General features: G+C 36.0%; 1 protein-coding gene across 1 annotated transcript in view; it reads left to right on the top strand.

Moving 5' to 3' along the window:
* Window positions 1–27171, top strand: part of eys (eyes shut homolog) — a gene marked incomplete at its 5' end in the record, with an annotated part of 227664 nt that overhangs the window by 122674 nt on the left and 77819 nt on the right. Inside the window, 5 exons of the mRNA XM_048203800.1 lie at window positions 1212–1396; window positions 1503–1594; window positions 13624–13774; window positions 16478–16590; window positions 20107–20345. Coding sequence (XP_048059757.1) covers window positions 1212–1396; window positions 1503–1594; window positions 13624–13774; window positions 16478–16590; window positions 20107–20345 — 780 coding nt within the window. The remainder of the gene's footprint in view (window positions 1–1211; window positions 1397–1502; window positions 1595–13623; window positions 13775–16477; window positions 16591–20106; window positions 20346–27171) is intronic.

The raw sequence follows: 27171 nt of genomic DNA, 5'->3' as shown, positions 1-27171 counted from the left end.
AGCGCAATGGCAGGAACATTAACTTGTGCTCGTGTGAAAGAGTCATTCTCCACGATGATTGGCCGAGAAGACGTAACATGAGATGAGATGAGATGAGATGGAAGACATGCCTAACAATGTTCACTTCTTACAATCATGACGTAGAGGATCCACAGCTAGATCCATGAGTATAACCGATTACAATGACCATCATTTAAAGTGTCACAAAATTCTGAAATTATTGTACATTATGGGATTTTTTTTTCATTATTGATCGCACAGAGGTCAAAATTATCGTACAAATACGATAATTATCGTACAAATACAATAATTATCGTACGTCTGGCAACACTGATTCTGTTCTGTACTGCATACTGCAAAAATAATATGAGAGGTAATAGTTTTATGTTAGCTTTAAGTCCCTGTTAAATAATACTTATTGCTTATTCTTTCTGCTCAGAGCTAACCATTATCATAATTAGCATTAACATATTCATAGTTTTAAGAGCACTGTGATCCTTTGTAACCCTACAATATTAAAAACTGGTAGAACAATATAGGCTTAATTGAGAAATATTGGCTCATTGTGGGGAATTTAATGTGGAGAGTATCAATTCTTTAGTTTGTAGTGTTCATAATGTGTTACTCTTATGCTTTCTTCAGTTTTATTAAAAAGGGATAGTGGCAGAATGAAATATGGATGATAAAATGTTACAATATTTAAATATTTATTATAAATAGCTGTCACAAAAGTTTCTCTTCCATGTGAGACTTAATTAATATTCCTGTTTTTCCAGTTCATTCAGATTTTATTCATTATTTTTATTCAGATTCTCCATTCTTATTTACTCATGTTCAGTTTCACAATACAGTACTGAATATTAATAAGGTTGTGTTGCCCACTTTTTATTTGGAGTAACATAATAACAGGGTTTCTGTGATGTTCATTCTCATTATGATTCACCGTTGGGTAAGGCTACATTTTCTTGTACCCAGGACTGTATTAAATATATATTTCAACATAAATATTTAATGCAACTGTATATATAATTATGAAAAAAAATGTTTTTGTTTACTAACACCTATAATGAAATAAATCCTTCGATATCTATGCAAATTTCAGCTCTTTACAGCCAACACACATCCACACAAATGTCGACTTTTACTCAACACTATTCAAGTTGAGCGAAGCTACGCTAATACTGTTTAACTTCTATGTTTCCCTCCTGCAGATATTAGTTTTGGGAGATATTCTGGGAAATCCTTTTTGGAGTTTGAGGGCATTGAAGTTGGAGCTACGCTCAGTGTCACAGTGAGATTCCAGACTGATTGCCGATACGGAACGCTGCTGTATTCGACCAGTGCCAAAAAAGGTGTCTTCTTCTTCAAACTCTACATTTCCAATGGAACGCTTCAGGTAAAACTGCATATGCATATACATTTGTATGTCAAAGTTATGTCATTACCCTTGCACATAATGGATCAAAGAATAGGAACTAACCCACATTACCCACACACTCCAGTATGACTTTTCTTGCAACCAAAATGAGGGAGTTCAGCGGCTCAATACAGCACAGCAGGTTGCTGATGGAGATGAGCATGTGGTGCTTTTGAGGTAAGAGAATTTCTCCTCCAGTATGCAAGTAGTTTTGAGATCATAGAGGTTAAAAATGAATCAGACAACTGTGTAATGGGCATGGAAAAAGTTAATTAACTGGAAACAGATGGTAAAACTGGTTGTTAATGTAAAGGTAACATAACAGCTTATCGATAAGTTGAAATACACCACAGAAAGTAATTAGATTAAAAGTATAGAAAGGCTCTATTCGTTGTCAGTCAATCAACAGCCAATCAAATGGCATTGAGATCCTTACAGGTAAAATACACATATTATTCATTTACATGATGGTGAGTATTTCTCCCCACCTCTTATACTTACATTTGTTCAACTCTGTAATGGGTGCAATCTAACCCCAGATTTTTTAGTTCTGGGTATTTTGACTGAGAGCTAAAAGATTGCTGAAAGGTCTTTGATGTTCAAAAGCACAATTCATACAGGTCCATTAGGTTTGTTTCTTTTCATCCGCTTCAGCAGAAAGTGAAATGCACGGTCACACAGTCATTGAAAGATTTCATCAGATTTTGAGTCTCTGAGAGACAGCACAGCCTCTTCACATCCTGACGCTTTAGCCAGCTCCCGATCTTGAGTGCGTCAGCCTGTTTATGTCTGTTTTTCATAGAGATTTTGAATAGCTTCCAAGATACACCAGCTGCACAAATCAGTCATTACTTTTGTGCCAACTAGCAAAAGATTTGCTGAAAGAGTGTTGTCAAAAGAAAGAAAAAAAATCAGGATTGAGACCATCTCTTAAAAGGCGGCATATTGTTAAAATCAAAATTTCTTTCATCTTTTAAAATAGAGTTTGTTGTACTAGTGAAGATGTATATTCACTAAACAATTGTGTCATGTCATTGGGCTGAATTTCAGGTCAAAAACCTCCTGTCTTATTCACTAACCAGGTTAAATGTAGGAGCTGTTCGTATTTAAAGTAATATTCCAGATTTATTACAAATTAAGCTCAATCGATAATGTTCAGGGGTGCACACAACTTTTATGGTCTGGTTCTCAAGGGAGCGCCTGGAGATGTTGCTTGGTATTCACACTTTACGTGACACACTTATCCTAAAAGCTGTCCTCATCACTTTCCACCTGACAGCTCTCCTCACTATCTTCTTTTCTCTTGAACATGGTAGATGATGAATTAGGCTGCTGTCACTTTAAGAAGGAAAGCACGGACCGAATAACTGACAGGTATTTTGACATAATTTTGTGTGTATGTGTCCGTTCAAGCGCAAGTAAACGCGACAGAGGAATTAATTCAGTGTTCAAGCGCTGTCTGACTGTCTCTCTCTCTCTCTTTCTCTCTCTCTCTCTCTCTCTCTCTCTCTCTTCATTGCGTGCTATACAAACAGATAACAGCTCACGAGTCCCTATTTTCGCCTCTTCTTCCGCTTTTAAAATCGTTTGAATGTGTTAATTGGCGAGACAAAACATGGTCCAAATGGTAAACTTTCACTTTATGATGGTTAAATTTAGCAGTTAATCCGCGAATCACATGCATGCTGAACTGCTGGACCTTATCCATATGGATCGCAGATTAACTGCAATCCGTTGCACACCTAATAACACCTTATCATCATGGTTGCTATCTTACCAGAGATGGAGAAAAATCTTACTCCAGTAAGTAAACGTGTCCCTGTGAACCGATCCTCAAAAATGTTGGTTAGCGCTTTCCTCCATTATGTGCACCCCTGATTTTTATCTTTTTCTTTAAAAAAAAAAAAAAAAAAAAAAGGTTATGGAGGCACAATGTAATTATAGAGCCAATTTTGGAGGATTTGAAATCAGAAGCTTTTAGGCATTGCATTGTCATGGCAATAAAATATTTTTTATATGTATTTTTTATATACATGTGCTGGTCATATAATTAGAATATCATCAAAAAGTTGATTTATTTCACTAATTCTATTCAAAAAGTGAAACTTGTATTTTATATTCATTCATTACACACAGACTGATATATTTCAAATGTTTATTTCTTTTAATTTTGATGATTATAACTGACAACTAAGGAAAATCCCAAATTCAGTATCTCAGAAAATTAGAATATCACTTAAGACCAATACAAAGAAAGGATTTTTAGAAATCTAGGCCAACTGAAAAGTATGAACATGAAAAGTATGAGCATGTACAGCACTCAATAATTAGTTGGGGCTCCTTTTGCCTGAATTACTGCAGCAATGCGGCGTGGCATGGAGTCGATCAGTCTGTGGCACTGCTCAGGTGTTATGAGAGCCCAGGTTGGCTCTGATAGTGGCCTTCAGCTCTTCTGCATCGTTGGGTCTGGCATATCGCATCTTCTTCTTCACTATACCCCATAGATTTTCTATGGGGTTAAGGTCAGGCGAGTTTACTGGTCCTTAAACCAGGTACTGGTAGCTTTGGCACTGTGTGCAGATGCAAAGTCCTGTTGGAAAATGAAATCTGCATCTCCATAAAATTGGTCAGCAGCAGGAAGCATAAAGGGCTCTAAAACTTCCTGGTATACGGCTGCGTTGACCTTGGACCTCAGAAAACACATTGGACCAACACCAGCAGATGACATGGCACCCCAAACCATCACTGACTGTGGAAACTTTACACTGGACCTCAAGCAACGTGGATTGTGTGCCTCTCCTCTCTTCCTCCAGACTCTGGGACCCTGATTTCCAAAGGAAATGCAAAATTTACTTTCATCAGAGAACATAACACCACTCAGCAGCAGTGCAGTCCTTTTTGTCTTTAGCCCAGGCGAGACGCTTCTGACGCTGTCTGTTGTTCAAGAGTGGCTTGAATGTGACAGCTGAAACCCATGTCTTGTATACGTCTGTGCGTAGTGGTTCTTGAAGCACTGACTCCAGCAGCAGTCCACTCTTTGTGAATCTCCCCCACATTTTTGAATGGGTTTTGTTTCACAATGTTGTTATCCATATTGCTTGTACACTTTTTTCTACCACATCTTTTCCTTCCCTTCGCCTCTCTATTAATGTGCTTGGACACAGAGCTTTGTGAACAGCCAGCCTCTTTTGCAATGACGTTTTGTGTCTTTCCCTCCTTGTGCAAGGTGTCAATGGTCGTCTTTTGGACAACTGTCAAGTCAGCAGTCTTCCCCATGATTGTGTAGCCTACAGAACTAGACTGAGAGACCATTTAAAGGTCCCGTTTTTCGTGGTTTTTTGAAGCTTTGATTGTGTTTATAGTGTGCAATATAACATGTGTTCATGTTTCGCGTGTAAGAAAACACAGTATTTTTCACATAATTTACTTATCTGTATACCGCTGTTTCCACTGTCATAAAAACGGGCTGATGACTTCCTTGTTCTATGAAGTCCCTCCTTCAGAAATACGTAACGAGTTCTGATTGTGCCAGCGGTTCCTGTGTTGTGATTCGACAGCAGCTTAGCGCTCCTTGCCCGGAAAGGTCACGCCTCTTACCATAACGTGGAGATGCACCCGCTCAGTGTTATTGTAAACATGTCTTTAATTTTACCCTATCAATTTGAGCCGGAATCAGACCCGGTGATTGGACTGCGGGATGAAAATAACAGCGTTTCGACGACATGGCGACAAACACACTCTACAAACGCAACTCTTGTGTATTCCTGTGGGCGGAGGTTAGTCAAAAAACTGTTTTAGTGACATCATTAAAGAAGGAAGTAGAGGGATGTAGTCCAAACTGGCCGTTCGATGTAGGCGATTTCTGTTAAATAAAATATCTCGCTTGGCATTGAACTTTGAGCTTTAAAATTTTACAGATTTTATTTATACTCTAACAACAACATTACACACTAACTAAAGTTTGAAACATGGGATCACGAAGAACGGGACCTTTAAAGGCCTTTGCAGTTGTTTTGAGTTAATTAGCTGATTAGAGTGTGGCACCAGGTGTCTTCAATATTGAACCTTTTCACAATATTCCAATTTTCTGAGATACTGAATTTGGGATTGTCCTTAGTTGTCAGTTATAATCATCAAAATTAAAAGAAATAAACATTTGAAATATATCAGTCTGTGTGTGATGAATGAATATAACATACAAGTTTCACTTTTTGAATGGAATTAGTAAAATAAATCAACTTTTTGATGATATTCTAATTATATGACCAGCACCTGTACATTATATTTGTGTTTTGTCTTTGCGCACAAAAAGTGTTCTCGTCACTTCATAACATTAAGTTTGAACCAATCACGTTGACTATTTTAACACCTCAAAAGGTGCAATGACGTTGCTGCCTATGTGTGGTTCAGATACCCTTGGATTTCACCAAAAATATCTTAATTTGTGTTCCAAAGATTAACAAAGGTCTCATGGGTTTGGGACGACATGACAGAATTTTCACTTTTGGGTGAACTATCCCTTTAACGATAGAAAGAACTACTGGGTAATTCCGCTTTTAAACACGATTATTTAAAAAAAATAATTAAATAATAAAATTATTTTTTAAATAATAGGAGTGACAAATTGAAATTGATGTCTGTGTTAATTGTTAAAAGACAATTATATTCTACATATCAGGGAATAAACAGACATAGTCATTAGTTTTAGTCACGTTTTTTTAACAAAAATTGTTGCACTACTTTGATTTATCTGTTGTGGCATTTGTGTTGAATTTCTTTGAATTGCAGTTCAGTACATTCTTCTTTCTGCCATTCCAGCTCATATTCTAATTGTGGGTCATGACGAGTTACTTTCAAATTGAAGCTCATGAACTGAAAAGAATTCTGAATTTCGCACAACCGTGATGAAGAGGGCGTTTAGAATTCTCGGTTACACATTATTTTGATGGTCCCCTTTAGACATTCTGTAAGTAATGCTGTGTAATGTAATACTCAATACTCTAATGAGTGTTAGTTGACATGTAGGTTGAGTATAAGTTGAGTATTAGTAAATGGTCAAGGGTAGGGTTAGTAGAGTAAGTTGACCTGTACTTGCAAAGTAAATTATAGTCAGTGGAATGTCTGTTGGAGGAGCATCAAAATAGTGTAAGCAGATGTTAAAGGATTAGTTCACTTTTAAATAAACTTGTGCTGATAATTTACTCACCCCCATGTCATCCAAGATGTCCATGTCTTTCTTTCTTCAGTCGAAAAGAAATTAAGGTTTTTGATGTAAACATTCTAGGATTTTTCTCCATATCATTCATTTCAATGGGCACCAAACGGTTGAATATGGGATCAGATTCCCGCCAAAAGTATTGCGGTCACGGATCAAAAAATAATATGCGTAAATAAAAAATTTAAAAACGCATGTAAAAATATATAGCACAAACTTAAAAAAATCATGCAAAATGATCGGAATGGCAAAGAACATGGTCACGGATCAAAATATAATAAGCGTATATCGAAAAATCAAAAGCACATTTAAAAAAAAATAACAAGCATGAATCAAAACTTTAAACACATTAAAAATGATATTGCACAAATCTTAAACTTGTGTTTATGTGTTCTTAAAAGTTGTTTTCCTTGCTTTTATTACTCTTTTCTTTCTGCTCTCTTTACATTTTCTGCTCATATTTTACTCTTTTGTGCGCTTGTGCAGTTTTTCTCTTTGCTCTTCTTTCTACATTCTGCTCTTGCTTTTCCAAATGTTGCAGTTCGAGTTTCATGTAAATTAGGCCAGGCTTAAGCGCCACCATTGGTCCACTAGTTCTAGATTGACAGCTCCTCCTCTAGCCAATCAATCAAAGAGAGGGAGATGACATCACTTCAATGCGACTCATGGCTACTGATGCTCACACTCATACAGGAGAAGATAACAGTTTAATCTGAAACTTTACAAGGACTTTCAATCTGTAAAGTTATCTGAACTATGGACAAATAATTCCTCTTTTTGAGATACTCTTTTTATTGTGGAGTCTACTTATGATTGTTAATCTTTATGTTCATAATATATGGCATTTGGTGTTAAAATATTACTTGGCTCATGGTGCTAATATGCTAAGGCTACTGTAGCTAATATACTTAATGTATCATCTCTGCATTGACTACGATAGTGTTACAGAGAAGATAGTTACAGAAACCAGGTGGATTTGATATGCAGTGATTTATTCACACATTTATTGTGTTTAATTACATAACTACATAATTGCACAATACTATAAGATTAATGTTTTAAATAAAAACAAAATTATAGATCAGGGATAGGCAACATCAGTTCTGGAGTGCCGCTGTCCTGCAGAGTTTAGCTCCAACCCCGATAAAATAAAATAAAATAAAATAAAATAAGAAACTCACCTGTCTATAGTATTAATAATCCTGAAGACACACTGATTAGCTGGTTACGGTGTGTTTGATTAGAGTTGAAGCTAAACTGCACTCCAGGACTGACATTGCCCATCCATGTAATAGAAATATGAATTTAAATGGCCAGTAGGTGGCAAAAAGTTCATTCAAACTTCTCGTTCAAATCAGGAATTCATTAATGAAACACTGCTGTGTTGCTCAGAGACGAGCGAAGCTGTTCTGCTGTGACTTTGTTTGATACTCCTTTCATTAAAATAGTGCAAAAACACATTCAAAATTAACTTATAGCTATATTGATTTATACAACAGCTCAATAAACATTTGCAATCGCTCTAATATTGGGGAAAACACTGATGTGAAGGCTATTGCTTAACTTTATAATTTTATAATCTCAGTGTTAAAATGTGATCAAATTCATAAACCAACACCCGTGTCAATGACATACTGTACATGGAAGACAAAATCTATAAATCTGTTTACAGGAAAACAATACATGACAAAATATGCACAGTTTACTATTATGAGCAACATACACTGATCTAAACCAGTGGTTCCCAAACTTTTCAGAGTGGAGTACCCCCTGAGACACTTACCATCCTTCTGCGTAGCCCCTCTCTTCCACTTAGATTGTAAATTTTCCATTAAGGGACAATATTTGCCCCCTAAATTGACTTTCTAGTGCGGTTTTTGATCTTTATGAATACCTTTACAACAATAATAATGTTTTAAATTAAAAAAATGTTCAATAGAGAAATATGCAATGCTAAAAACGTGAAAAGTGATTATTTTAAATACTAAAACCGCCAGTAGATGGCGGTAAGTCACTGTCTTAATGCCTGAGTCATCGAGTCATTCATTCAAAGAAGCAAGTGGCTGTATTTATGAATGAATCATGACTTTCACGAACAATTCGTTCAAAGTTGCAGATTCGTTCTCGAAACACTGCTGTGTTGTAATCCTGCTGTTGTTTTCGTTGCAAAATAGAGCTACTGACAATACTGTGAAGAATAACACTTAATATTACCCCTTTGTTTGTTGAACTGTTGTGTGGATATTTGGATTTGCATTCTTGCTCATATAATATTATCAACATTAAAAACAAGAACTCACAAAAGGTAGGCTATGTTTTGTATCAAGAGTTTGAATCTTAAATTTATATTTAAGCCCGTTTTGTGCCAGGCTATTGTTCTTCGTGCTAGTAAGTGCTAAATCTGCAGGTACAGACTACAGAATGGCAGTATGTTGCGCGTTTTGCTCAGGCTGCAGACTCCGCACGCAACCTATACTGTATATGCACCCATATGTGCGCTGCATGTGGAAATGGACTCTGTCAGATTTGACTGCAAAAGATGTGGTATTTTGATTGGATGTCATATGGCATATTGTACCTGTTAGAAAATACATGATCGGTTTTAATGTTATTTTAATGTAGAGAAGAATTAAATGAATGGCAAAATTCTGCATTTTGTTCGCGTACCCCCTCTGTCACCTCACGTACCCCAGTTTGGGAACTACTGATCTAAACAATTGCCATGGCATATCTTACTTTAAATGTAATTCACGAGCAAATATATTAGCCTAGTAAGGTAGGTTTCATATGTTATATTCTCTTGTGCAAAAGACAGGAATAAAACAGAGACAACAAGCAAGCATATTATTATTATTAATATTATTGTATGAATACTAAAAATATCTAACAGTAACATAACAGGTATAGACTAGCCAGGCACACATAAGAGTGATGTTGTGAGGCTGCTGCATGGTGGATGCTGCGTTTCACGGTGCCAAGTCCAGTGGTAGGTGCATTAAAGGTTAATATAACAATGATAGATCGTCAGACAGGCACAACTGTGACAGGTTGTCGTTAGGATGGTAAATTTAACAATAAAAGATTGTCCAGGTAGAAGTATATACCGGTGACAGGTCGAGTTGCAGGTACATACATTATAACAGTGTCCTGCAACAGAAAGAGTTTACCCCAGCTCGGAAATTGCCAGCTGTGATGGTTATCTTCTTCTGTATGAGTGTGAGCATCAGTAGCAATGAGTCGCATTGAAGTGATGTCATCTCCCTCTCTTCGATTGATTGGCTAGAGGAGGAGCTGTCAATCTAGAACTAGTGGACCAATGGTGGCGCTTAAGCCCGGCCTAATTTACATGAAACTCGAACTGCAACATTTGGAAAAGCAAGAGCAGAACGTAGAAAGAAGAGCAAAGAGAAAAACTGCACAAGCGCACAAAAGAGTAAAATATGAGCAGAAAACGTAAAGAGAGCAGAAAGAAAAGAGTAATAAAAGCAAGGGAAACAACTTTTAAGAACGCATAAACACAAGTTTAAGATTTGTGCAATATCATTTTTAATGTGTTTAAAATTTTGATTCATGCTTGTTATTTTTTTAAATGTGCTTTTGATTTTTCGATTTACGCTTATTATATTTTGATCCGTGACCATGTTCTTTGCCATTACGATCATTTTGCATAATTTTTTTTACGTTTGTGCTATTTATTTTTACATGTGTTTTTAAATTTGTGATTCACGCTTATTATTTTTTGATCCGTGACCGCAATACTATTGGCGGGAATCTGACCCCATAGTTGAAGGTCCAAATGGCAGCTTCAGTGCCAAGGGCTTTAAACGACACCAGACAATACCAGACGATGAATAAGGGTCTTATCCATAGACTGTAAAAAAATGGTCTTATCTAGCGAAACGATAGGTCATTCGTGACGTCACGTAATACGCAATTACGTTGAAAAGGTCACGGTTGACGTAGGCGTAGCAACCACAGTTTCATTCGCTCAGGATTGTGTATAGGAAATCTCTGAAAAGTCACAAATTTCTGTCCTGACAAAAATTTTCTTTTAGGCTTTCTAATATTAAAACACCCAAGATACGCACACCTTTCAAGCGTGAGTTTAAAATATTCTAACTGACCGCCAGAGTGAGTTTTTTTTTTTTAAGGCGACCCTTATTTTAGAACGTTTGCCCTTATTGTTTCCATGGCGATGCGTGCGTGTCACGAGCGCTGAACGTAGCCACAATAACACTGTATGAGAGATGGATCACTATTATTTTGTTTTTCCTTTTTTATTTAAAATATTCGCAAACTTGCTTACATGTCTTCAACTATATGATATTCCGATTCTCAAATATGTGTGTGTGAGTGTGTTTTGTCGTTTAAAAACCTTTATAAATGATCTTTATCTTGATCTATAATGCGAGATGGGCGCCGCCATCTTAGTTTGCACTGCAGTTCACAGAGTTCTATCAGTCTGATTTACAGCAGATGAATACATCAGTTTCTCCTGAAATATATGCAAGTAAGTGGCTGGTGAACAAAGAAGAATAAGAGAGTAAACTTTATAGTTACTTAGACCCATTATGTGTGTCTGATATGAATAAATGTCGGCAAATTATATTTGAATTCACTGTTTATTGATGCTTCCACTGACGTCTGACATCAGTGTGTATTTTATAAACTCCAAATGTATTGTTTAATGGTGCTTATGCGTATTTAAATGTCTGAAACCTTAAAAGAAACATTATGTGGCTGAAAACACTGCATAGCTGTGATGACAAGAGAGCGCGCGTCCGTCTCGCAGCCAGAGCGCGAAAGCACAGTTTGAATCTAGCAGTTATGTGACGTCGCTGAACATTCTAAATCCCATATGTGGAACTGTACGCCCAGGGGCACAGAAATAAACATCCCATATGTGGGAACGTACCGCTCAAAGGGTTAAACAATAAACTGACACAAAGACATTTGAATATGTGTATACGATCCTCCTTCCGCACATTTGTAATGTAAACACTGACTCGATACTTCCGCCTACGTCAACCGTGACCTTTTCAACGTAATTGCGTATTACGTGACGTCACGAATGCGCATCGGAGAAAAGAGCAAGGCAAGCATTTGTGCTTATAAAACTTTTTTTTTTTTTTTTAAATGACCAATTGTTTCGCTAGGTAAGACCCTTATTCATCGTCTGGTGTCGTTTAAAGCCCTTTGAAGCTGCACTGAAACTGCCATTTGGACCTTCAACCGTTTGGTGCCCATTGAAATGAATGATATGGAGAAAAATCCTAGAATGTTTACATCAAAAACCTTCATTTCTTTTCGACTGAAGAAAGAAAGACATGGACATCTTGGATGACAGGGGTGAGCAAATTATCAGCAAAAGTTTATTTAAAAGTGGAGTAATCCTTTAAGTAGACAGTCTACTAATACTCTACCATGTCTATATAGTTAGTTGACATGTAGGTGCAACATTATTTATAGTCAACAGAATGTCTAAAGTGGACCATCAAAATAAAGTGTTATTTAATTCTTAAAGGCTCAAAAAACAGACTGAGGGTCACAGAGAGGGTGGAAAATGGTCATGTAAAATTCAGTAACAATAGTTTTTTGTGCAAAAAAACAATATAAGTGGACCACAGGGGAAAAAACAATGCAATGCTTTAAGTTTCACTCACTTATTCATGTCTCACATGACCAAGTGAAAGTGTGAAACAGTTTAAAGGACAGTGCTGTGGTTTATTGTTGCGTTTAAAGCATTTCTAAGTGAAAGGAGCATTCTCTGTGTGTCCTGCTGAGGAACTGTCTTCTCAAAGACTCAATGGGACCAGTGGCTCTCTGGCGAGATGCCAGGCTGCTCTGGCGGAGCTCTTCTAAATTAACAGTCTCTCCGGCTGCTCCAGAGGGAGGACGTCCAGGGCCTGGTGGTCTGTCCTCCTGAGGTGTTGAGCAATGCTAGAGGAAAAACTCCACGGCTTGTGAATTACAGGCTTAACAAATCAGTCAAGATTGGCTTCTCTGAACCTCGGGGAAGGGGGAGACGGATATCAAGGCTGGGGAGGGAGGGGTACTGCCATTATGAGCTGAGCATCTGTAGGCCAATCCTCCAGCTGCACATAGTTATCCCAGAATCCACACTGAGGTAATTATCTTTCCTCCCCTGTTGTTTGGAAGGGCAGAATAAGCTTTGGAAAACTCCCAAGGCTTGGGTACATCTCCGGAACAGTCTGTCCGAGACACATAAGATGTCTTTAAAAGGAAGAGAGGAAACAATTAGCTGCAGGTGAAAGATGCCCTTGAGCATAGCAAATCATTTGTTTTGTTTAGTGGATTTTTTTTCTGTCATGATTTACAGCGTTACAGCAGTAGCCTGCCGTTTTAATTAGCATTTAACTGGCAATAAAACCATTTACAGTTGTTGTAATTGCAACCGTGTTTTTTTAAGCTGTATCACATACATTGTTATGATATGCTGATATTTTAAATGAGATTAAACCATTTACATACATAGCATGACCTTAAATCACACAGAGACAGTTAGTTCCAGTTGAAAACCACGATAACCATGATATTTTAAATGCTGTAGTGGCTAATGAATTCACTGTGGACCCTTTTTTCTTTCTCAGTGCCTTCCTGTATCTCAAGTATCCATGGAAACAACACATTCATTAGGAGTCATTCAGCATAACCTGTTTTTGGTCTGAATATTAAAAAAGCAGAAAATAATAACAGATAAAGCAAGCATTAGCAGTGCTTAGCTTTTAAAGTAATTGTGTTCTCCTTTAGGCGTAGCAAATGTATCTTATTAACATAAACTGAATTGCCTTAAAAGACATCTGTGGTATTAATACTAAAGATCATTAATTGAGTGCACTTACAGCCATTAGGTGAAGAGATACAGGAAACGGGAGCCTGAAATGATGGTTTCTAACAAGACAGAGAACATTTTGTCCATATGCATATCAAACTGCTCCTTTAGTTTGTTTTTATCTTTTTAATTTCACAGACAATATTTTCCTCAGTGTGCAGCTGAAGTCACTATTTCTGGCTTTAAGACTGTCAGAAGTATTCCAAGAAATGACACATCAGCCGTGAGTTTGCAGAGAACTGACCATCTCTTCGTAGGAGGTCTTCCTCTCCGGCATTCACCCTATAAAGTAAGAACTGATTCTGTGTGAGGTTATTTTTAGAGTCATATCCTGAGAAAAAGGCCATGAAAAGTTTGGGGTCAGTAATATATATGTGTGTGTATACAATGTATTGCTATCAAGGTTTGAGTTCAGGGAAGAAGGAGGCGAATGTTCAACACAACTTTAATCCACAAATAAACAAACAACAAAACGAAAGTAAAGCGTGGGACTCAAGACCGGTGTGGCGCACAGGTGACACTCATTAGCACTCGCACCACCGGCCTCGCTTCGTTCCCAAGGTTTTATTAGTTAACATAGTTAACAACTTTAGTTAACATGAAGTAAGAATGAACAATACTTTTACAGCATTTATTAATCTCAGTTAATGCACTGTACTAACATGAACAAGCAATCAAAGACTGTAACTACTCTGTAAACCCTAATGCTCAAAATAATTAACTGGTTTGAGTAGGGCAAACTCAAATTAAACACATTAGTTCAATCAAATGAACTTTTATGAGCATTTCTTTTTCTTTTGAGTTCACAACTGACACATTTTAAGTCATCTGAATTGTTTTATTGTTTTGAGTTTTATGAACTTGTTGAAGTTCTGCTTACTTAAATTTCTTAACTTAAAAAAAATTGATGTAACTGATTACCTCATTTTTTTGAGTTTTGCCAACTTATTTGGGTTTACAGCATTAACAAGATTAATAAATGCTGTAACAAATGTATTGCTTTGTAATGTTAAAAATTGAGACCTTATTGTAAAGTGTTACCAGTTAGTTAATATTTAACTATAGTTAATATTTCACAATATTTCAGTTTTGTCGGTAGGTTTGGTCAAATAAATGCAGCATTTGATAGCATAAAAGAAATTATTCTTGATCCCAAACATTTGAACAGTAGTCTATCACTGAAAAAAAAAATTTTGTTTCAACATAAACTGTTCATGCTTTCTTAAAATTTATAGTTTTCACTTCACACTTTACACTTCAGCTTGAAATGTAAAGTTTTCTTAATTAGCCATTTAATATTAAGTATATCCAATTTCAATCTTTTTTACCATGCAATTTCATCTTGAGAGAGTTAGTCATCGAAAAGTCATAATATGTTTATAGTTAATATTGCTCACAAGCCTTAAAGTGCCCCTGTCATGCTTTTTCAAATATTACCTTTCATTCCATTACATTCCAGTCTCACTTCCTGTTACAATCCTACATAACAATGTAATAAATTTGCATAATGCCAGCCTATGGTTTTCACTGGCTGCCCACGAACAATGTCTTCAAACATTGTAGTTGTAGCTGAGGCGTGGAAGAGTTTTGTTTATGTTGTCGACATGTCGAGAAAACGCTGTTTTCAGTGCTGCGAAACACTTTGCATGTTCTGCGAAAGGACTCCCGCTGTAAATGATATGAGAAAAAATTACGCTATCGTTACTGTTTGTATCACTGTGTATAAAAGTGCTGAGCAAGCCTACAGAGCTGAAATTCAGAAATGATAATAGGTGTTTAGTTGCCGACACGCACTGTAAGCGTTCGACCAATCACAACAGACTGGGCCATCTGACCAATCAGAGCAGAGTAGGCTCTCAGAAAGGAGGGGTTTAGAGAGACTGAATCTTCAAACGAACCGTTTTCAGAATATTTGAGAAATGGGGTGATATTAAATGTATATTATGAGGAACTGAAAGTGTTTTAGATGTATATAAACCTGTTGTAGGAGACCTCCAAAACAAAATTAGCATAACAACAACGTTAAACAATGACCTGACCACTTACTACAGAGTTACCAACAACTTAATTTGAATTAAAATGGACATGAATTTTACAGTAATTTTCAGGTTACTAAAAACTGGTTCAGAGGGCTTCAAAGAACTGTCAAGGTCTACATATTGACAGTGATAAAGCTCTGAGAAACTAGCAGGCACACTTTTCATTTTCCTTCAGGCAGCTAGAAGCAGGTCACGGGCACTTGAGATACTGTTAAGAGAAGAAAAAAGGAGAGGGTGAGATGTATTCGTCTAGACAACAAAGATTGAATCCACATACTTTTTTCGCTTTTCACAGCACTGCTAATGAAATTGAGGTTATGTTTTTTTGTTTTTGCCATCAATGCAGTTTCTCCTTCTGATAATGTTGCATGAGCCATTTCCGTCTCATTTGAAGAATCTTATTGCCTATGAAAAACATTCAGTTGGATTTGTAGCATTTATAAATTTGTTTATACAGTGAAAAGTGTCATTGTATTAATACATAAAATTATTTCTTGTGGGTCACCAAAAAAAAAGAAAAAGTTATTTCAGTATTTACTCACTCATGTCGTTCCAGACTTGTATGCTGTTAAATTTCAGTATATTCATCACACAAAGCACTGCATTGTGTTAAGATTTTGAATATAGTGCACAAGTCATGTGAACTACTTTTCTTGTTGTGTTTTGTCCTTGCAAGTCCTTGGTCACTATGAACCGTTGTATGGAAAGCAAAAAATGTTGCAAGGAAAAATAACAGCATACAAATTTGGAATGACATGAGAGTAGGTAAATAATGAATTTTCATTTTGGGTGAACTGTGCCTTAAAATGCAACCTCTTTGTTGTACGGCACTTTCTTCTCCCAGAATAGCTGCTTTCTAGCTGTTTTTCATTTTCACCCTTAGGTCTGAGATGTTTTTCTGTTTTCCTCTGAAGAAACTGCTTGAGACTTTGTTGTTTTACGTGTTCCCTCAGGAAGCTGAGCCTTTCCACAACTACACCGGCTGCATTGAAATAATCGAAATTAATAAGCTCAGAAGATTCCGTGTGGACCATTCCATTGCCAGGAACAATGTTGACAACTGCAGGTAATTGAACCTGATTCTCCATCAGGAATCAATACAATTCTGTGCAGTGTTGGGGAGTCTAAATTCATTTTAAATGATTCATATTATTGAATCAGTTTGTTAAAAAAGGAACGATTCATTTGTTTTTTGTCACAGTAGAAATTCTAGCACAGCATTTTGTACGTTTTTTTATAGAGAAATACTGAACTTTGCAGTTCATCACTGTTTTCAACTCTGTTACATTTTTTTGGAACTATTTAAAAAAAAAAGTAAATTTGTCTGATTAATGCTGATTAATGTGACTGATTAATCACAAGATTCATTCATTCAATAAACCTCAATGTTATTAAGCCAGAGAAATGCTACTCTGAATAAATGACAAATTTTATAATCTGAAGGTATATATTTTAAAATATTTTCCCTTTGAAGAGGCTCCTACATATATCCATAATAGCCTTCAATGTATTTTTCCTTTTGTCTCATGTGCTATTTGCCAGCCTTGTCAGCCATCTCTCAAACACACAATCTATAATTTAGCACATCACTTGAGTGCACAGGTGCTGTACGTTCATGCTGTGTACAAATTGCTCAACAAGAGTGAGATTCTGGGGATATTTAAGTGTGTGGCTTCACACGTTGTGTGTTAGTGTTTCAAAGAAAATGCAAGCACTCATTTTGAAAGGTCTTTGCAAAGCAGTAGAAAATGAGTCTTGGGCCAAGCATGAGATTGGTGACCACACAGATTTGTTAATATTTAAATGAGGTAGATTTGCAGCCTCTCTTAATTATCATATATTATTTATTCTATTCTGTCATCTGTGTGGAATTGCAGTGGAATGAGGAGATGGTGTTTCCAAAAAGAACAGCAATTCGTGGCATCTTATATGGTGCTCACTTACAATTTAAAGGAAGCATCAGTCAGGGCCATTAAAATGATATATCATGGTTGTTCTGTGAGTTTTGATTTAGTGTTCACTAATTTTCAGGTGATTGAAATGTAGGCATAACTGTTTTGAGAGTTTCTTATTATATAATCCCTCTATTTGTTTAGTTGTAATAATTAGTGTTGTATAACATGATAAAATGCATTATATTGCTTGTCCGATATATTGCCCTTAAGCTAAGTTTGAGAAACTGGAAAATATATTTTTCAGGACATTGTGGTGAATGTTGACATAAATTTCACATTGTCACCCTCATGAGCCCATATGCCATTCTTTCTTCCATCTAACATAAACCGAGGTGTTTTGCAAAATGTTTGATCTGCTCTTTCCCATAAAATGACAGCGTATCGTCATATAATATCTCAGCTGTCTGAAATGATTTTCAGGATGTTTCCTAGCTGTATTTAGATTTAAATGTCAATACTGATGTGCATCCATTTTGTGTTGAACAGCATAATTAATATAGCATAATTTTTAATATGCATGTGAGTATGGTTTTAATTTTACAAATGGGGCTTGTCTGTGTTGTGTGTAATTATAAGATTAAGGAATGTAGAGGAGGACGCTCCATATCCTTTGCCCCTCTGATTAAAACTCTAGGGGGGAATTCACTAAGAATGAATGTCACCCACTGATAGCGCTGCATATTTGCATGCGCAGTCTGCATTGTTTTAGTGCCCAATTCACTAAAGGAATTATGCAAATCAGGTAAATGTCCACAAAATTCTGTCAATCTGCATTGTGTAATTCTTGATCTTTTGGGTCATTTCTGAGTGCTAGGTTATGGAGGAAGCACACAAAAACATATTTATGTCTGTCTGTCTATATGTCTGTCTGTCTGTCTATCTATCTATTTGTCTGTCTGTCTGTCTGTCTGTCTGTCTGTCTGTCTATCTATCTGTCTGTCTGTCTGTCTGTCTGTCTGTCTGTCTATCTATCTGTCTATCTATCTATCTGTCTGTCTGTCTATCTGTCTGTCTGTCTGTCTGTCTGTCTGTCTGTCTATCTATGTATCTGTCTGTCTGTCTGTCTGTCTGTCTGTCTGTCTGTCTATCTATGTATCTGTCTGTCTGTCTGTCTATCTATCTGTCTGTCTGTCTGTGTATCTATCTATCTGTCTGTCTATCTATTTGTCTGTCTATCTATCTGTATCTATGTATCTGTCTGTCTGTCTGTCTGTCTGTCTGTCTATTTGTCTGTGTCTGTCTGTGTATCTTTCTGTCTCTCTATATGTCTGTCTATCTATGTATCTATCTGTCTGTCTGTCTGTCAGTCTGTCTATCTGTATCTATGTATCTATCTGTCTGTCTGTCTATTTGATTCAAGATTCAAGATTCAAAAATAGCTTTATTGGCATGGAGAAAGGAATCCTTACATTGCCAAAGCATTAATAACAGTCAATAAAAAATAAATAAATAAATAAATAAAATAATAATAATGAAGAAAGAAAAAATGTATTTAAAAATTATTTGTCTGTGTCTGTCTGTGTATCTATCTGTCTCTCTATATGTCTGTCTATGTATCTATCTGTCTGTCTGTCTGTCAGTCTGTCTATCTATTTGCTTTCTGTCTATCTATATATCTGTCTGTCTGTCCATCTGTCCGTCTGTCTGTCTATCCGTCTGTCTGTCTGTCTGTCTGTCTATCTATCTATCTATCTATCTATCTATCTATGTATCTGTCTGTCTATCTATTTGTCTGTCTGTCTGTCTGTATCTATCTGTCTGTCTATCTATGTATCTGTCTATCTGTCTGTCTGTCTGTCTATCTGTCTGTCTGTCTGTCTGTCTGTCTGTCTGTCTGTCTATCTATGTATCTGTCTGTCTGTCTATCCATCTGTCCGTCTGTCTGTCTATCCGTCTGTCTGTCTATGTATCTGTCTGTCTGTCTATCTATCTATCTATCTATCTATCTATCTGTCTGTCTGTCTATCTATTTGTCTGTCTGTCTGTCTGTCTGTCTATCTATCTGTCTGTCTGTCTATCTATGTATCTGTCTGTCTATCTATTTGTCTGTTTGTCTATCTGTCCATCTGTCTATCTGTCTGTCTGTCTATCTGTCTATTTATCTGTCTGTCTAATCTATCTATCTGCCTATCTGTCTGCATGTATCTGTCTGTCTGTCTAGTTTTCTAGTTAAAAATTACAGTTATGTGAATTTATTTGAATTCAACATTTAATTCTGCGTCCTTACATTCAGATTTCATTTGCTATTCTGGATCCTGTTTGGTATCTCAAATTAAATTCAGGAATTGAATTGGACTTTAAACAGCATCCTCAATTAAATTATGAATGCCACACAACCCTGCCACAAACATCTCTTTCAAATGACATTTCATTTATTGCTTGCTTTTTTTACCATAAATGGATGTGATTAGGCTCAGATATCACTGAGTTTCGTAAATAAGGGAGCAATTGTGAATAATTTGCCTGGATAAACTGGATTGCAAGTTGTTAGTGAATTAAATGCATGTTTTTTGCTCTGAAATAATCGTAAGTGATTAGTGATTAGTAAATTTGCCCCATGGTAATGTATTTCAGTGGATCCATTTTTAATCCTCGCCTTTCATTTGCTCACATATTATTTACTGTAGGTCTCAATGGCATCATGACCCACCAGCAAACTCCACAGAGTCCCCTCCTCAGCTCATCACATTGGAAACCCCTCCTGGCAGCCGAATCAGAATATTCCCACCCACCCAGCCTTCACCTGTCTGCCCGCAGGGGCTCTGTCTCAACGGTGGAGTGTGTCGGCCCATCTCGCTACCCAGCGGAGCCTCGTCTTTTTTCTGTGATTGTCCTCTGCACTTCAAGGGACGCCTGTGTGAACAAGGTAATACCTCTGGTTTGTTTCCCCCTTCACATCACAGACAAAATTTTCTCTTCTAATATGACTAAACAACTAACCTTAACCAAATTCTAATGAGTGGTCAAATTTGGTGTGGTGCTTTAAAAAAAAACAGTTTGATTGATATCATAAAACATAGTACCTCACCTGCAAAAGCGGGAACTGATCTACCACCAAACATTTTAGTAATAAAAAATACAGAAGGTGTTTTTATTGGAGGCAGATGTGTGGTACATTTTCATAAAAGGTAAATAGAAAACCTTGTCCTGTTGTTGGACCAGGGATGGTTTTAAATAATTCATGCTTTGATTAACGTAAGATCCATATAAGCAAGTTGTAATGTCAGAAACCTCCGAGTTCTTCTACAAATGAGACAGTGACCCTGTCACCCGTGTTCTCCAAATTCATTTTACCTCCTCTGCCTCATGCCAGGATAAGACATGAATGATATTAAATTCTGGTGAAGTGAAAAAGTCTCTTACGCAGTGAACCCAATTGATATTGACTGACACTCAACTTACTGTACTGAGCTGTCATGGAAGAATATTTCACACTTTAACAATTTGTTAAACTCTGAACTGACAACGGACCTTTTCTTTTATCAAAATCACCACCTGAGGAAAACTGAGAAAACAGAAATTTTATGCACTCCCAGCAGTCGGGTATTCATTGTAATGTGCTCCTCCATAGTGCTAATTGCTTTTTTATTGTATTTTGCTCCAGCTCCTGCTGACTCACTATGTTTTGCCCTGTATCAATAAGCCAATGCTCAGGAAAAGAGCTAATTTGCTGAGCTACAAGTTCATCTGTCTCTATTGATGTAACGTTGAGATTCTCTGGTGGTGAGATGCCTGTCTTCAAATTAACTAAAGATCATTCATTCTTCTTTCAGGTTTTCTATTTTTGTGCAGTGCCAGGCATTGATTGATGTGTTTGTGAACAGATCAGTTCAGTTCCTGTATGAGAAAGGGGGAGGGGAGGGGGGGTCCTGTCAGTATTTTCATATTTGTTTACTACTAATTATGAAAAAATACTTGGTATTTTCCATGTTTATGGTACAAAAGGACTTTAAAAAAGTCACACACATTTTTTGTTTTGAGAACTATTATCTAACATAAAAGTATGTTAGCATGAAAAGTAGCTAGTTTTATACTTAGTCTAAAATTAAAATTGTAATTAAATAAGTTGAATTGATTTTCAGTGCATTTTTACTATTTTTATTTTATTATGATTTTATTAACTGATTTTATAATATAAAAATTGATTATAATACGATAAAATATTATTATAACATTTATTTTTATACTAAAACATATTCTTTAATTCTAGTGATCTTTAAAAACTGAGCTTATATGCAACCATGTTGCAACCACATCTGAAATAATAAACTAAGTGCAATGTATTGTTGTCAAAAATATTGTTTTTTCAATACATAGTGATACTGAAATATCTGAAATGCTTCCAATACTCATTTTCTGCAGAATAGGTACACCATACCAGCTGCGCTTTCTTGCTCTCTCGCCTCTCTGACAGCGAGTTGACACACAAACCCGCCTTCCCTCACTCGCTCCTTTAATTTGCTCCGGATGAATATTGTTGGAGTTACAGTGCTTGAATTTTGGCATGTGATTGCACATATTTTACTAATTCCCACATATTTTGTGCTCACACCCAAAATGTGCACATAAAGCAGCCTCTCAGTACTAAATTGAGTTCTTTTTCGGTGCTGATTGCGCTTAAAATGTAAAATACACAGAAAATGACCGTCTTGGCAAGTATTCACGTATACACAGTTATATTTTAAGTGAACGAAAACAGTTGAGAAAGAAAACACGTGTAACAGTATAATGGATCCGTGCTTCAGGCCCAATATGCTGTCAAATTATGAGATAATATTAAAAATATCATTTTTCCTTATGGTATTGATGTCAGAATTGTGGCCAGTGAAAAAACTTTGGAAAACCACTAGCCACAGTGTCTGGTGAGCAAAAAAGCTAAAGTCAAGCCCTCCTCTTGAGGTTGATGACCAACATTTTATGAAGGTTAAGCACCTGACCATTTGTTGTAACAGAAGAAAGAAATAGTAAATTTTTTCTCTCTTCATGGAAAATCCCACTTGAAACCTAATTGTATAGAGATGAGCATATTACACAAGCATATACATATTTGAAGATGTCTTTGCATTTACAATTTTGTATTGTATTGAAAGTGAGAGCATATTAACTGAACATCGTAGTGCATTCAATGCAACTGCTTTTTGAATAACTGATGAAAATGTTTGTCTATATACAAGACAAGGGGACCAGTGGCAAATTATAATGCTGCTGGAAAGCAGTTTTCCAATCCTTCCTCTTAGCTCTTCTTCTTTATTGTGAATTCTGGTTTCTAACACTTGACAGAAGTTGAAAGAGAATCTGCTTTTCAGTTCCCTTTTTTTCTCATTTCTGTTTTTTTTTTTTTCTTTTCACAGACAAGTACAGCAGAGTTTTTAGTTTCAAAGCTGTACATTTTTTTCTTTATATTTCTGATTTTGACAATGTCAGCCCTATATAGGAATAAAATTGTTGTTCAAAGTTAGTAAGAAGGATCAAGGATAGGTGCATCATTAGGAGGAATTAAAAGGATAGTACAGCAACAGTAATAGTAGTTATAAGGCTTGAGAAAACAAGAAAAAAGATGCATGACTAGGGAAGAAGAAATGCATTTCAGCTGCAATTAGTTGAATTTCAAAAATTAAATTTCAAAATGACCACTTTCAATTCATCTATGGTCTTTGGCAATGTTTTGTTTATAATACAGAGCAACTTGACTATTGTTACCTAATTGTATTGTTTCTGTTAATATATCATGATTAATAAAAAAACAACATAAAACAGCATGGGGTCTTTTATGATTTCTAAAACCTATAATTTCTAAGGTTATAGGTTAGTGAGAGCCTATCAGCTCTAGATAAACTGACCTTCTTGTCACTATAATTTAGTCTTCTCATAATTACCCTGCTCGTTGTCCAGCTAGCATCAGCAAACATGTCAAGGCAAAACCGCAACAAACATCCTGAGGGTGAAGTGGTGAGGAAGATGAGAGGGTGTCTGTGACTTCATGATGGAAAGGGAGCGATAGGGTCACACTGAATCTCTTCAGTGTCACATGACAAATAAGAGGACAGCTGGCCTCAGAGATGATATACCAGTCTAGTAGCCTTTCATTTTGTGTGTTGTGTGGTTGAGCCTGTAAAAAAGATGGACGACATGTCTCCACTTACTTCCACTGTAGAAAAATGAAGCCAAAACATCCCAAAAACGGTCGTTGCGATTATGTCGTTTGGATCCCGAGCCTGCACAGTAGTGAACTTGAGGTGGAGCCATGGTATCAAGGTCCCGCCCACACTCCCGCTCCCGCAGACTCAAACACAAGCATAGCTTTCAATCATACACCCCATTTTTATAGCATCAAATAACTAACTAAAACCAAACTTAATGAAAAAACGAACACTTGAACATACATCGGCATGATAAGAACTACCTAAAATGATGTAAACCATCAGAAAAAAAAAAATATTTGGAGTGTAATTTGATTTTTTTAGTTTGGCTCACATCCCGTTCGATTACATGTATAGGGCGGAGTTTAAGACCTATACTGCAGCCAGCCACCAGGGGGCGATCAAATTGTTTAGGCCTTACTTTTTTAGGATGTGTGATGATGGTGTGGCATAAATTGAAAGACCGCAGACAGAAACATAGAATTGTGAAACAAAAGTTTAACATCATAACCTGAACAACCGGTCGATATCCAGGATTTCGACTGGTTGTTCAGGTTAAGCTGGTGGAAACAATTCAGTCAACATCACTTTTTAGTCACTTTCCCTATCAACAGGAATTTGAAATTACTTGAAATAAGGATTTGTGTGTGAGGCAGTTTAGTGACCACTCAGTTTGTTTAAATCTCTGTGTCCGAGAGCATCTTGACTCCTGTGAGGTTTACCAGTAAAGTCTCTTTCTACTGTACAGTAAGTTAATTACAGAGAAGGAAAAAGAGATTTAAGGACATTTTTATATGATTTTTGCTTCTCTGCGATGTCTCCCTGGTGGAACGTTTACAACTTGATGGTAAAGTGAGTGTGTTAAATCAGCCGCAATGTTTCCTTGCTGTTCGTATTGGGAATCAGTGCTGGATGGATGAGGATTTTTTTTTTTTTTTTAAATGTTTTCCCATCACAAATGCACCTAACTAAATTATTATTGTCTCAGGTTCTGGGAACCTTCTAGATTTTTTGCTTTGCCGAATTGTATCATTTAAGTACTGACACAAAAAATATGTGCTTGCTTAATGAAACTTTTAAGCAATATTTGTTTAAATAACTTTTTTATTCCCTTCTCATAAGGCACACTTGGATCCAAGGTTTTCCTTTTCATAGATATTTATTTTTTATTTAATGAGATTTTCACCTAATGCATTAGGTATCATGAACAATGAACAGTACATTTGCAACATTAATTTCAGATAATATTAATTTCTACATATATTAATACATTTTCAGTTTTTTTTTTTTTTTTACTTTTTCCAGGTGACATTAACATTAGTTATATTAGTTATGTAAAAAAAGAAAAAAGAAAAAAAAAGGCTCTTATGCTCAACAAGGCTGCATTTATTCAATCATTCTAAGATACAATTTCAAACAAATGCTTTCTATTTTAATATACACTATATTGCCAAAAGTATTGGGACACCCTTCCAAATCATTGTATTCAGGAGATTGTATTTTGGAGACTGAGAGCCAGGCCTTCTCGTCCAACATCACTGCCTGACCTCACAAATGCGCTTCTCGAAGAACGGTCAAAAATTCCCATAAACACCTAAACCTTGTGGAAAGCCTTCCCGGAAGAGTTGAGGCTGTTATAGCTGCAAAGGGTGGGCCAACTCCATATTAAACCCTATGAATTAAGAATAGGATGTCATTTAAGTTCATGTGCACGTAAAGGCAGGCGTCAAAAAACTTTTGGCAATATAGTGTGTGTGTGTGTGTGTATATATATATATATATATATATATATATATATATATATATATATATATATATATATATATATATATATATATATATATATATATATATATATATATATATATAAAATATATTTAAATGTAGTTGATTCCTGTGATGGTAAAGCTAAATTTCCAACATCATTACTCCAGTCTTCAGTGTCACATGATCCTTTAGAAAACAATGATCTTTGATGAATAGAAAGTTAAAAAGAACAACATTTATTTGAAATAGTAAACATTTGTAACACTTGATCAATTTAATATGGAAGCTTGTTTCAGCCACGGAATAAAAATAAATAAATAACTGCGTCTTTTTATCTAACAGTTGTGAGTTACAAAGTCAGAATTGCGGGATATAAATTTGAAATTGTGAGTTTCTATTTAAAAATTCTGACTTTTTTCTCGCAATTCTGACTACTTTTTCTCAGAAAAAAGTGAAAAAAGCTGAATTTTTCACAGAATTGTGACTTTATATCACAATTTTGGCTTTATAACTCACAATTGTGTTTATATCTCACAATTCTGACTTTATATCATGCAATTCTGTCTTTATAATTCGCAATTGCAAATTTATATCACACAATTCTGACTTTATAACTCGCAATTGCGAATTTATAACTCGGAATTCTGAGATGTAAACTCGCAAGTCAGAATTGTGAGATAAAAAGTCGCAATTAACTTTTTATTTATTTATTTACTTATTTTTAAACAAGCTTCCATAATTTAATGCATCCATGCTAAATAAAAGTATTATTTTCTTTACTGACCATAGTTTTTGAACTGCACTTGTATATTATGATCAAATATGAATTACAGTTTTTCTCAGTCGCTTTGGCACATTTCTTGAATCATCCTTAAAATTTGCAAAACAGTATGTTCATTTCTCAAAACAATTTGTACAAACAGCACAACATTTTGGATAACCTGCAAAAGCCTGTAACTTGCTCAAAATCCTTAGTTCATCTCTCAAAAGCAAGTATTTATGTCAATGAACATATCAGTGCCATCAGAATGACAAGTCCTTGTGCCATTGTTCTCCAACAAGATAGTTAAAATGTTGTCAATATGAATATTTCAGATGTAAACTATGGCTATGGTTTTTATGACAGTGATTGAAACTGCACAAGACTGCACTTTTTCTGTATGGCATATCGATTTTAACAGTACAAATGGACACATTACTGTATATGGGAGACTGATACTACTGTAAGTGTAATGCAAGTATAATATGCTACTGTAAGTGTAAAAATGCTTCTGTAATATTAAGATTATAGCATGCATACCATATTAGAGTACAGTACACATTACTGAAATACATACCTGTAATGTCTACGAAATGCTCGAATGATTGAGGAAAAGGTTTTTCTCCAAACGTTCGGCTGCACCTTTAGACCCACATAAGCCATTGTAAGGTCATGATTGAGAACATAGTTCACAATAGTGGCCCTTAATTCACCAGAAACGTGCCTGCGCCCTTTGCCTTATCTACGCCTTCCTCTGTTTTGCCTCCCTACCCTTCTACCTGCTGTTGACCCTGTTTGTTTCCATGTTGTTCTTCCATTATCAGAAATTGAAACTTGTGTTGTGCTCTGTGTATATATGCTTTCCAGTTGAAGATTCATGACATGCATCTTTTAGCTGCTTTAGAGAACTGGTTGTGTCATTGGTTGATCTAATGCTTTACATTCCCCTGAATACATTAGTGAAAAACTGCAAAATTAATAAATTCAGGACACATTTACAAAAGTCTAATAGAAATGTATAGATA

The sequence above is a fragment of the Megalobrama amblycephala genome, linkage group LG10, assembly GCF_018812025.1.
Source record: "Megalobrama amblycephala isolate DHTTF-2021 linkage group LG10, ASM1881202v1, whole genome shotgun sequence".
Taxonomy (NCBI): Eukaryota; Metazoa; Chordata; class Actinopteri; order Cypriniformes; family Xenocyprididae; genus Megalobrama; species Megalobrama amblycephala.
Note: the sequence above shows the minus strand (reverse complement) of the source record. Positions and strands in the feature narration are given on the sequence as shown.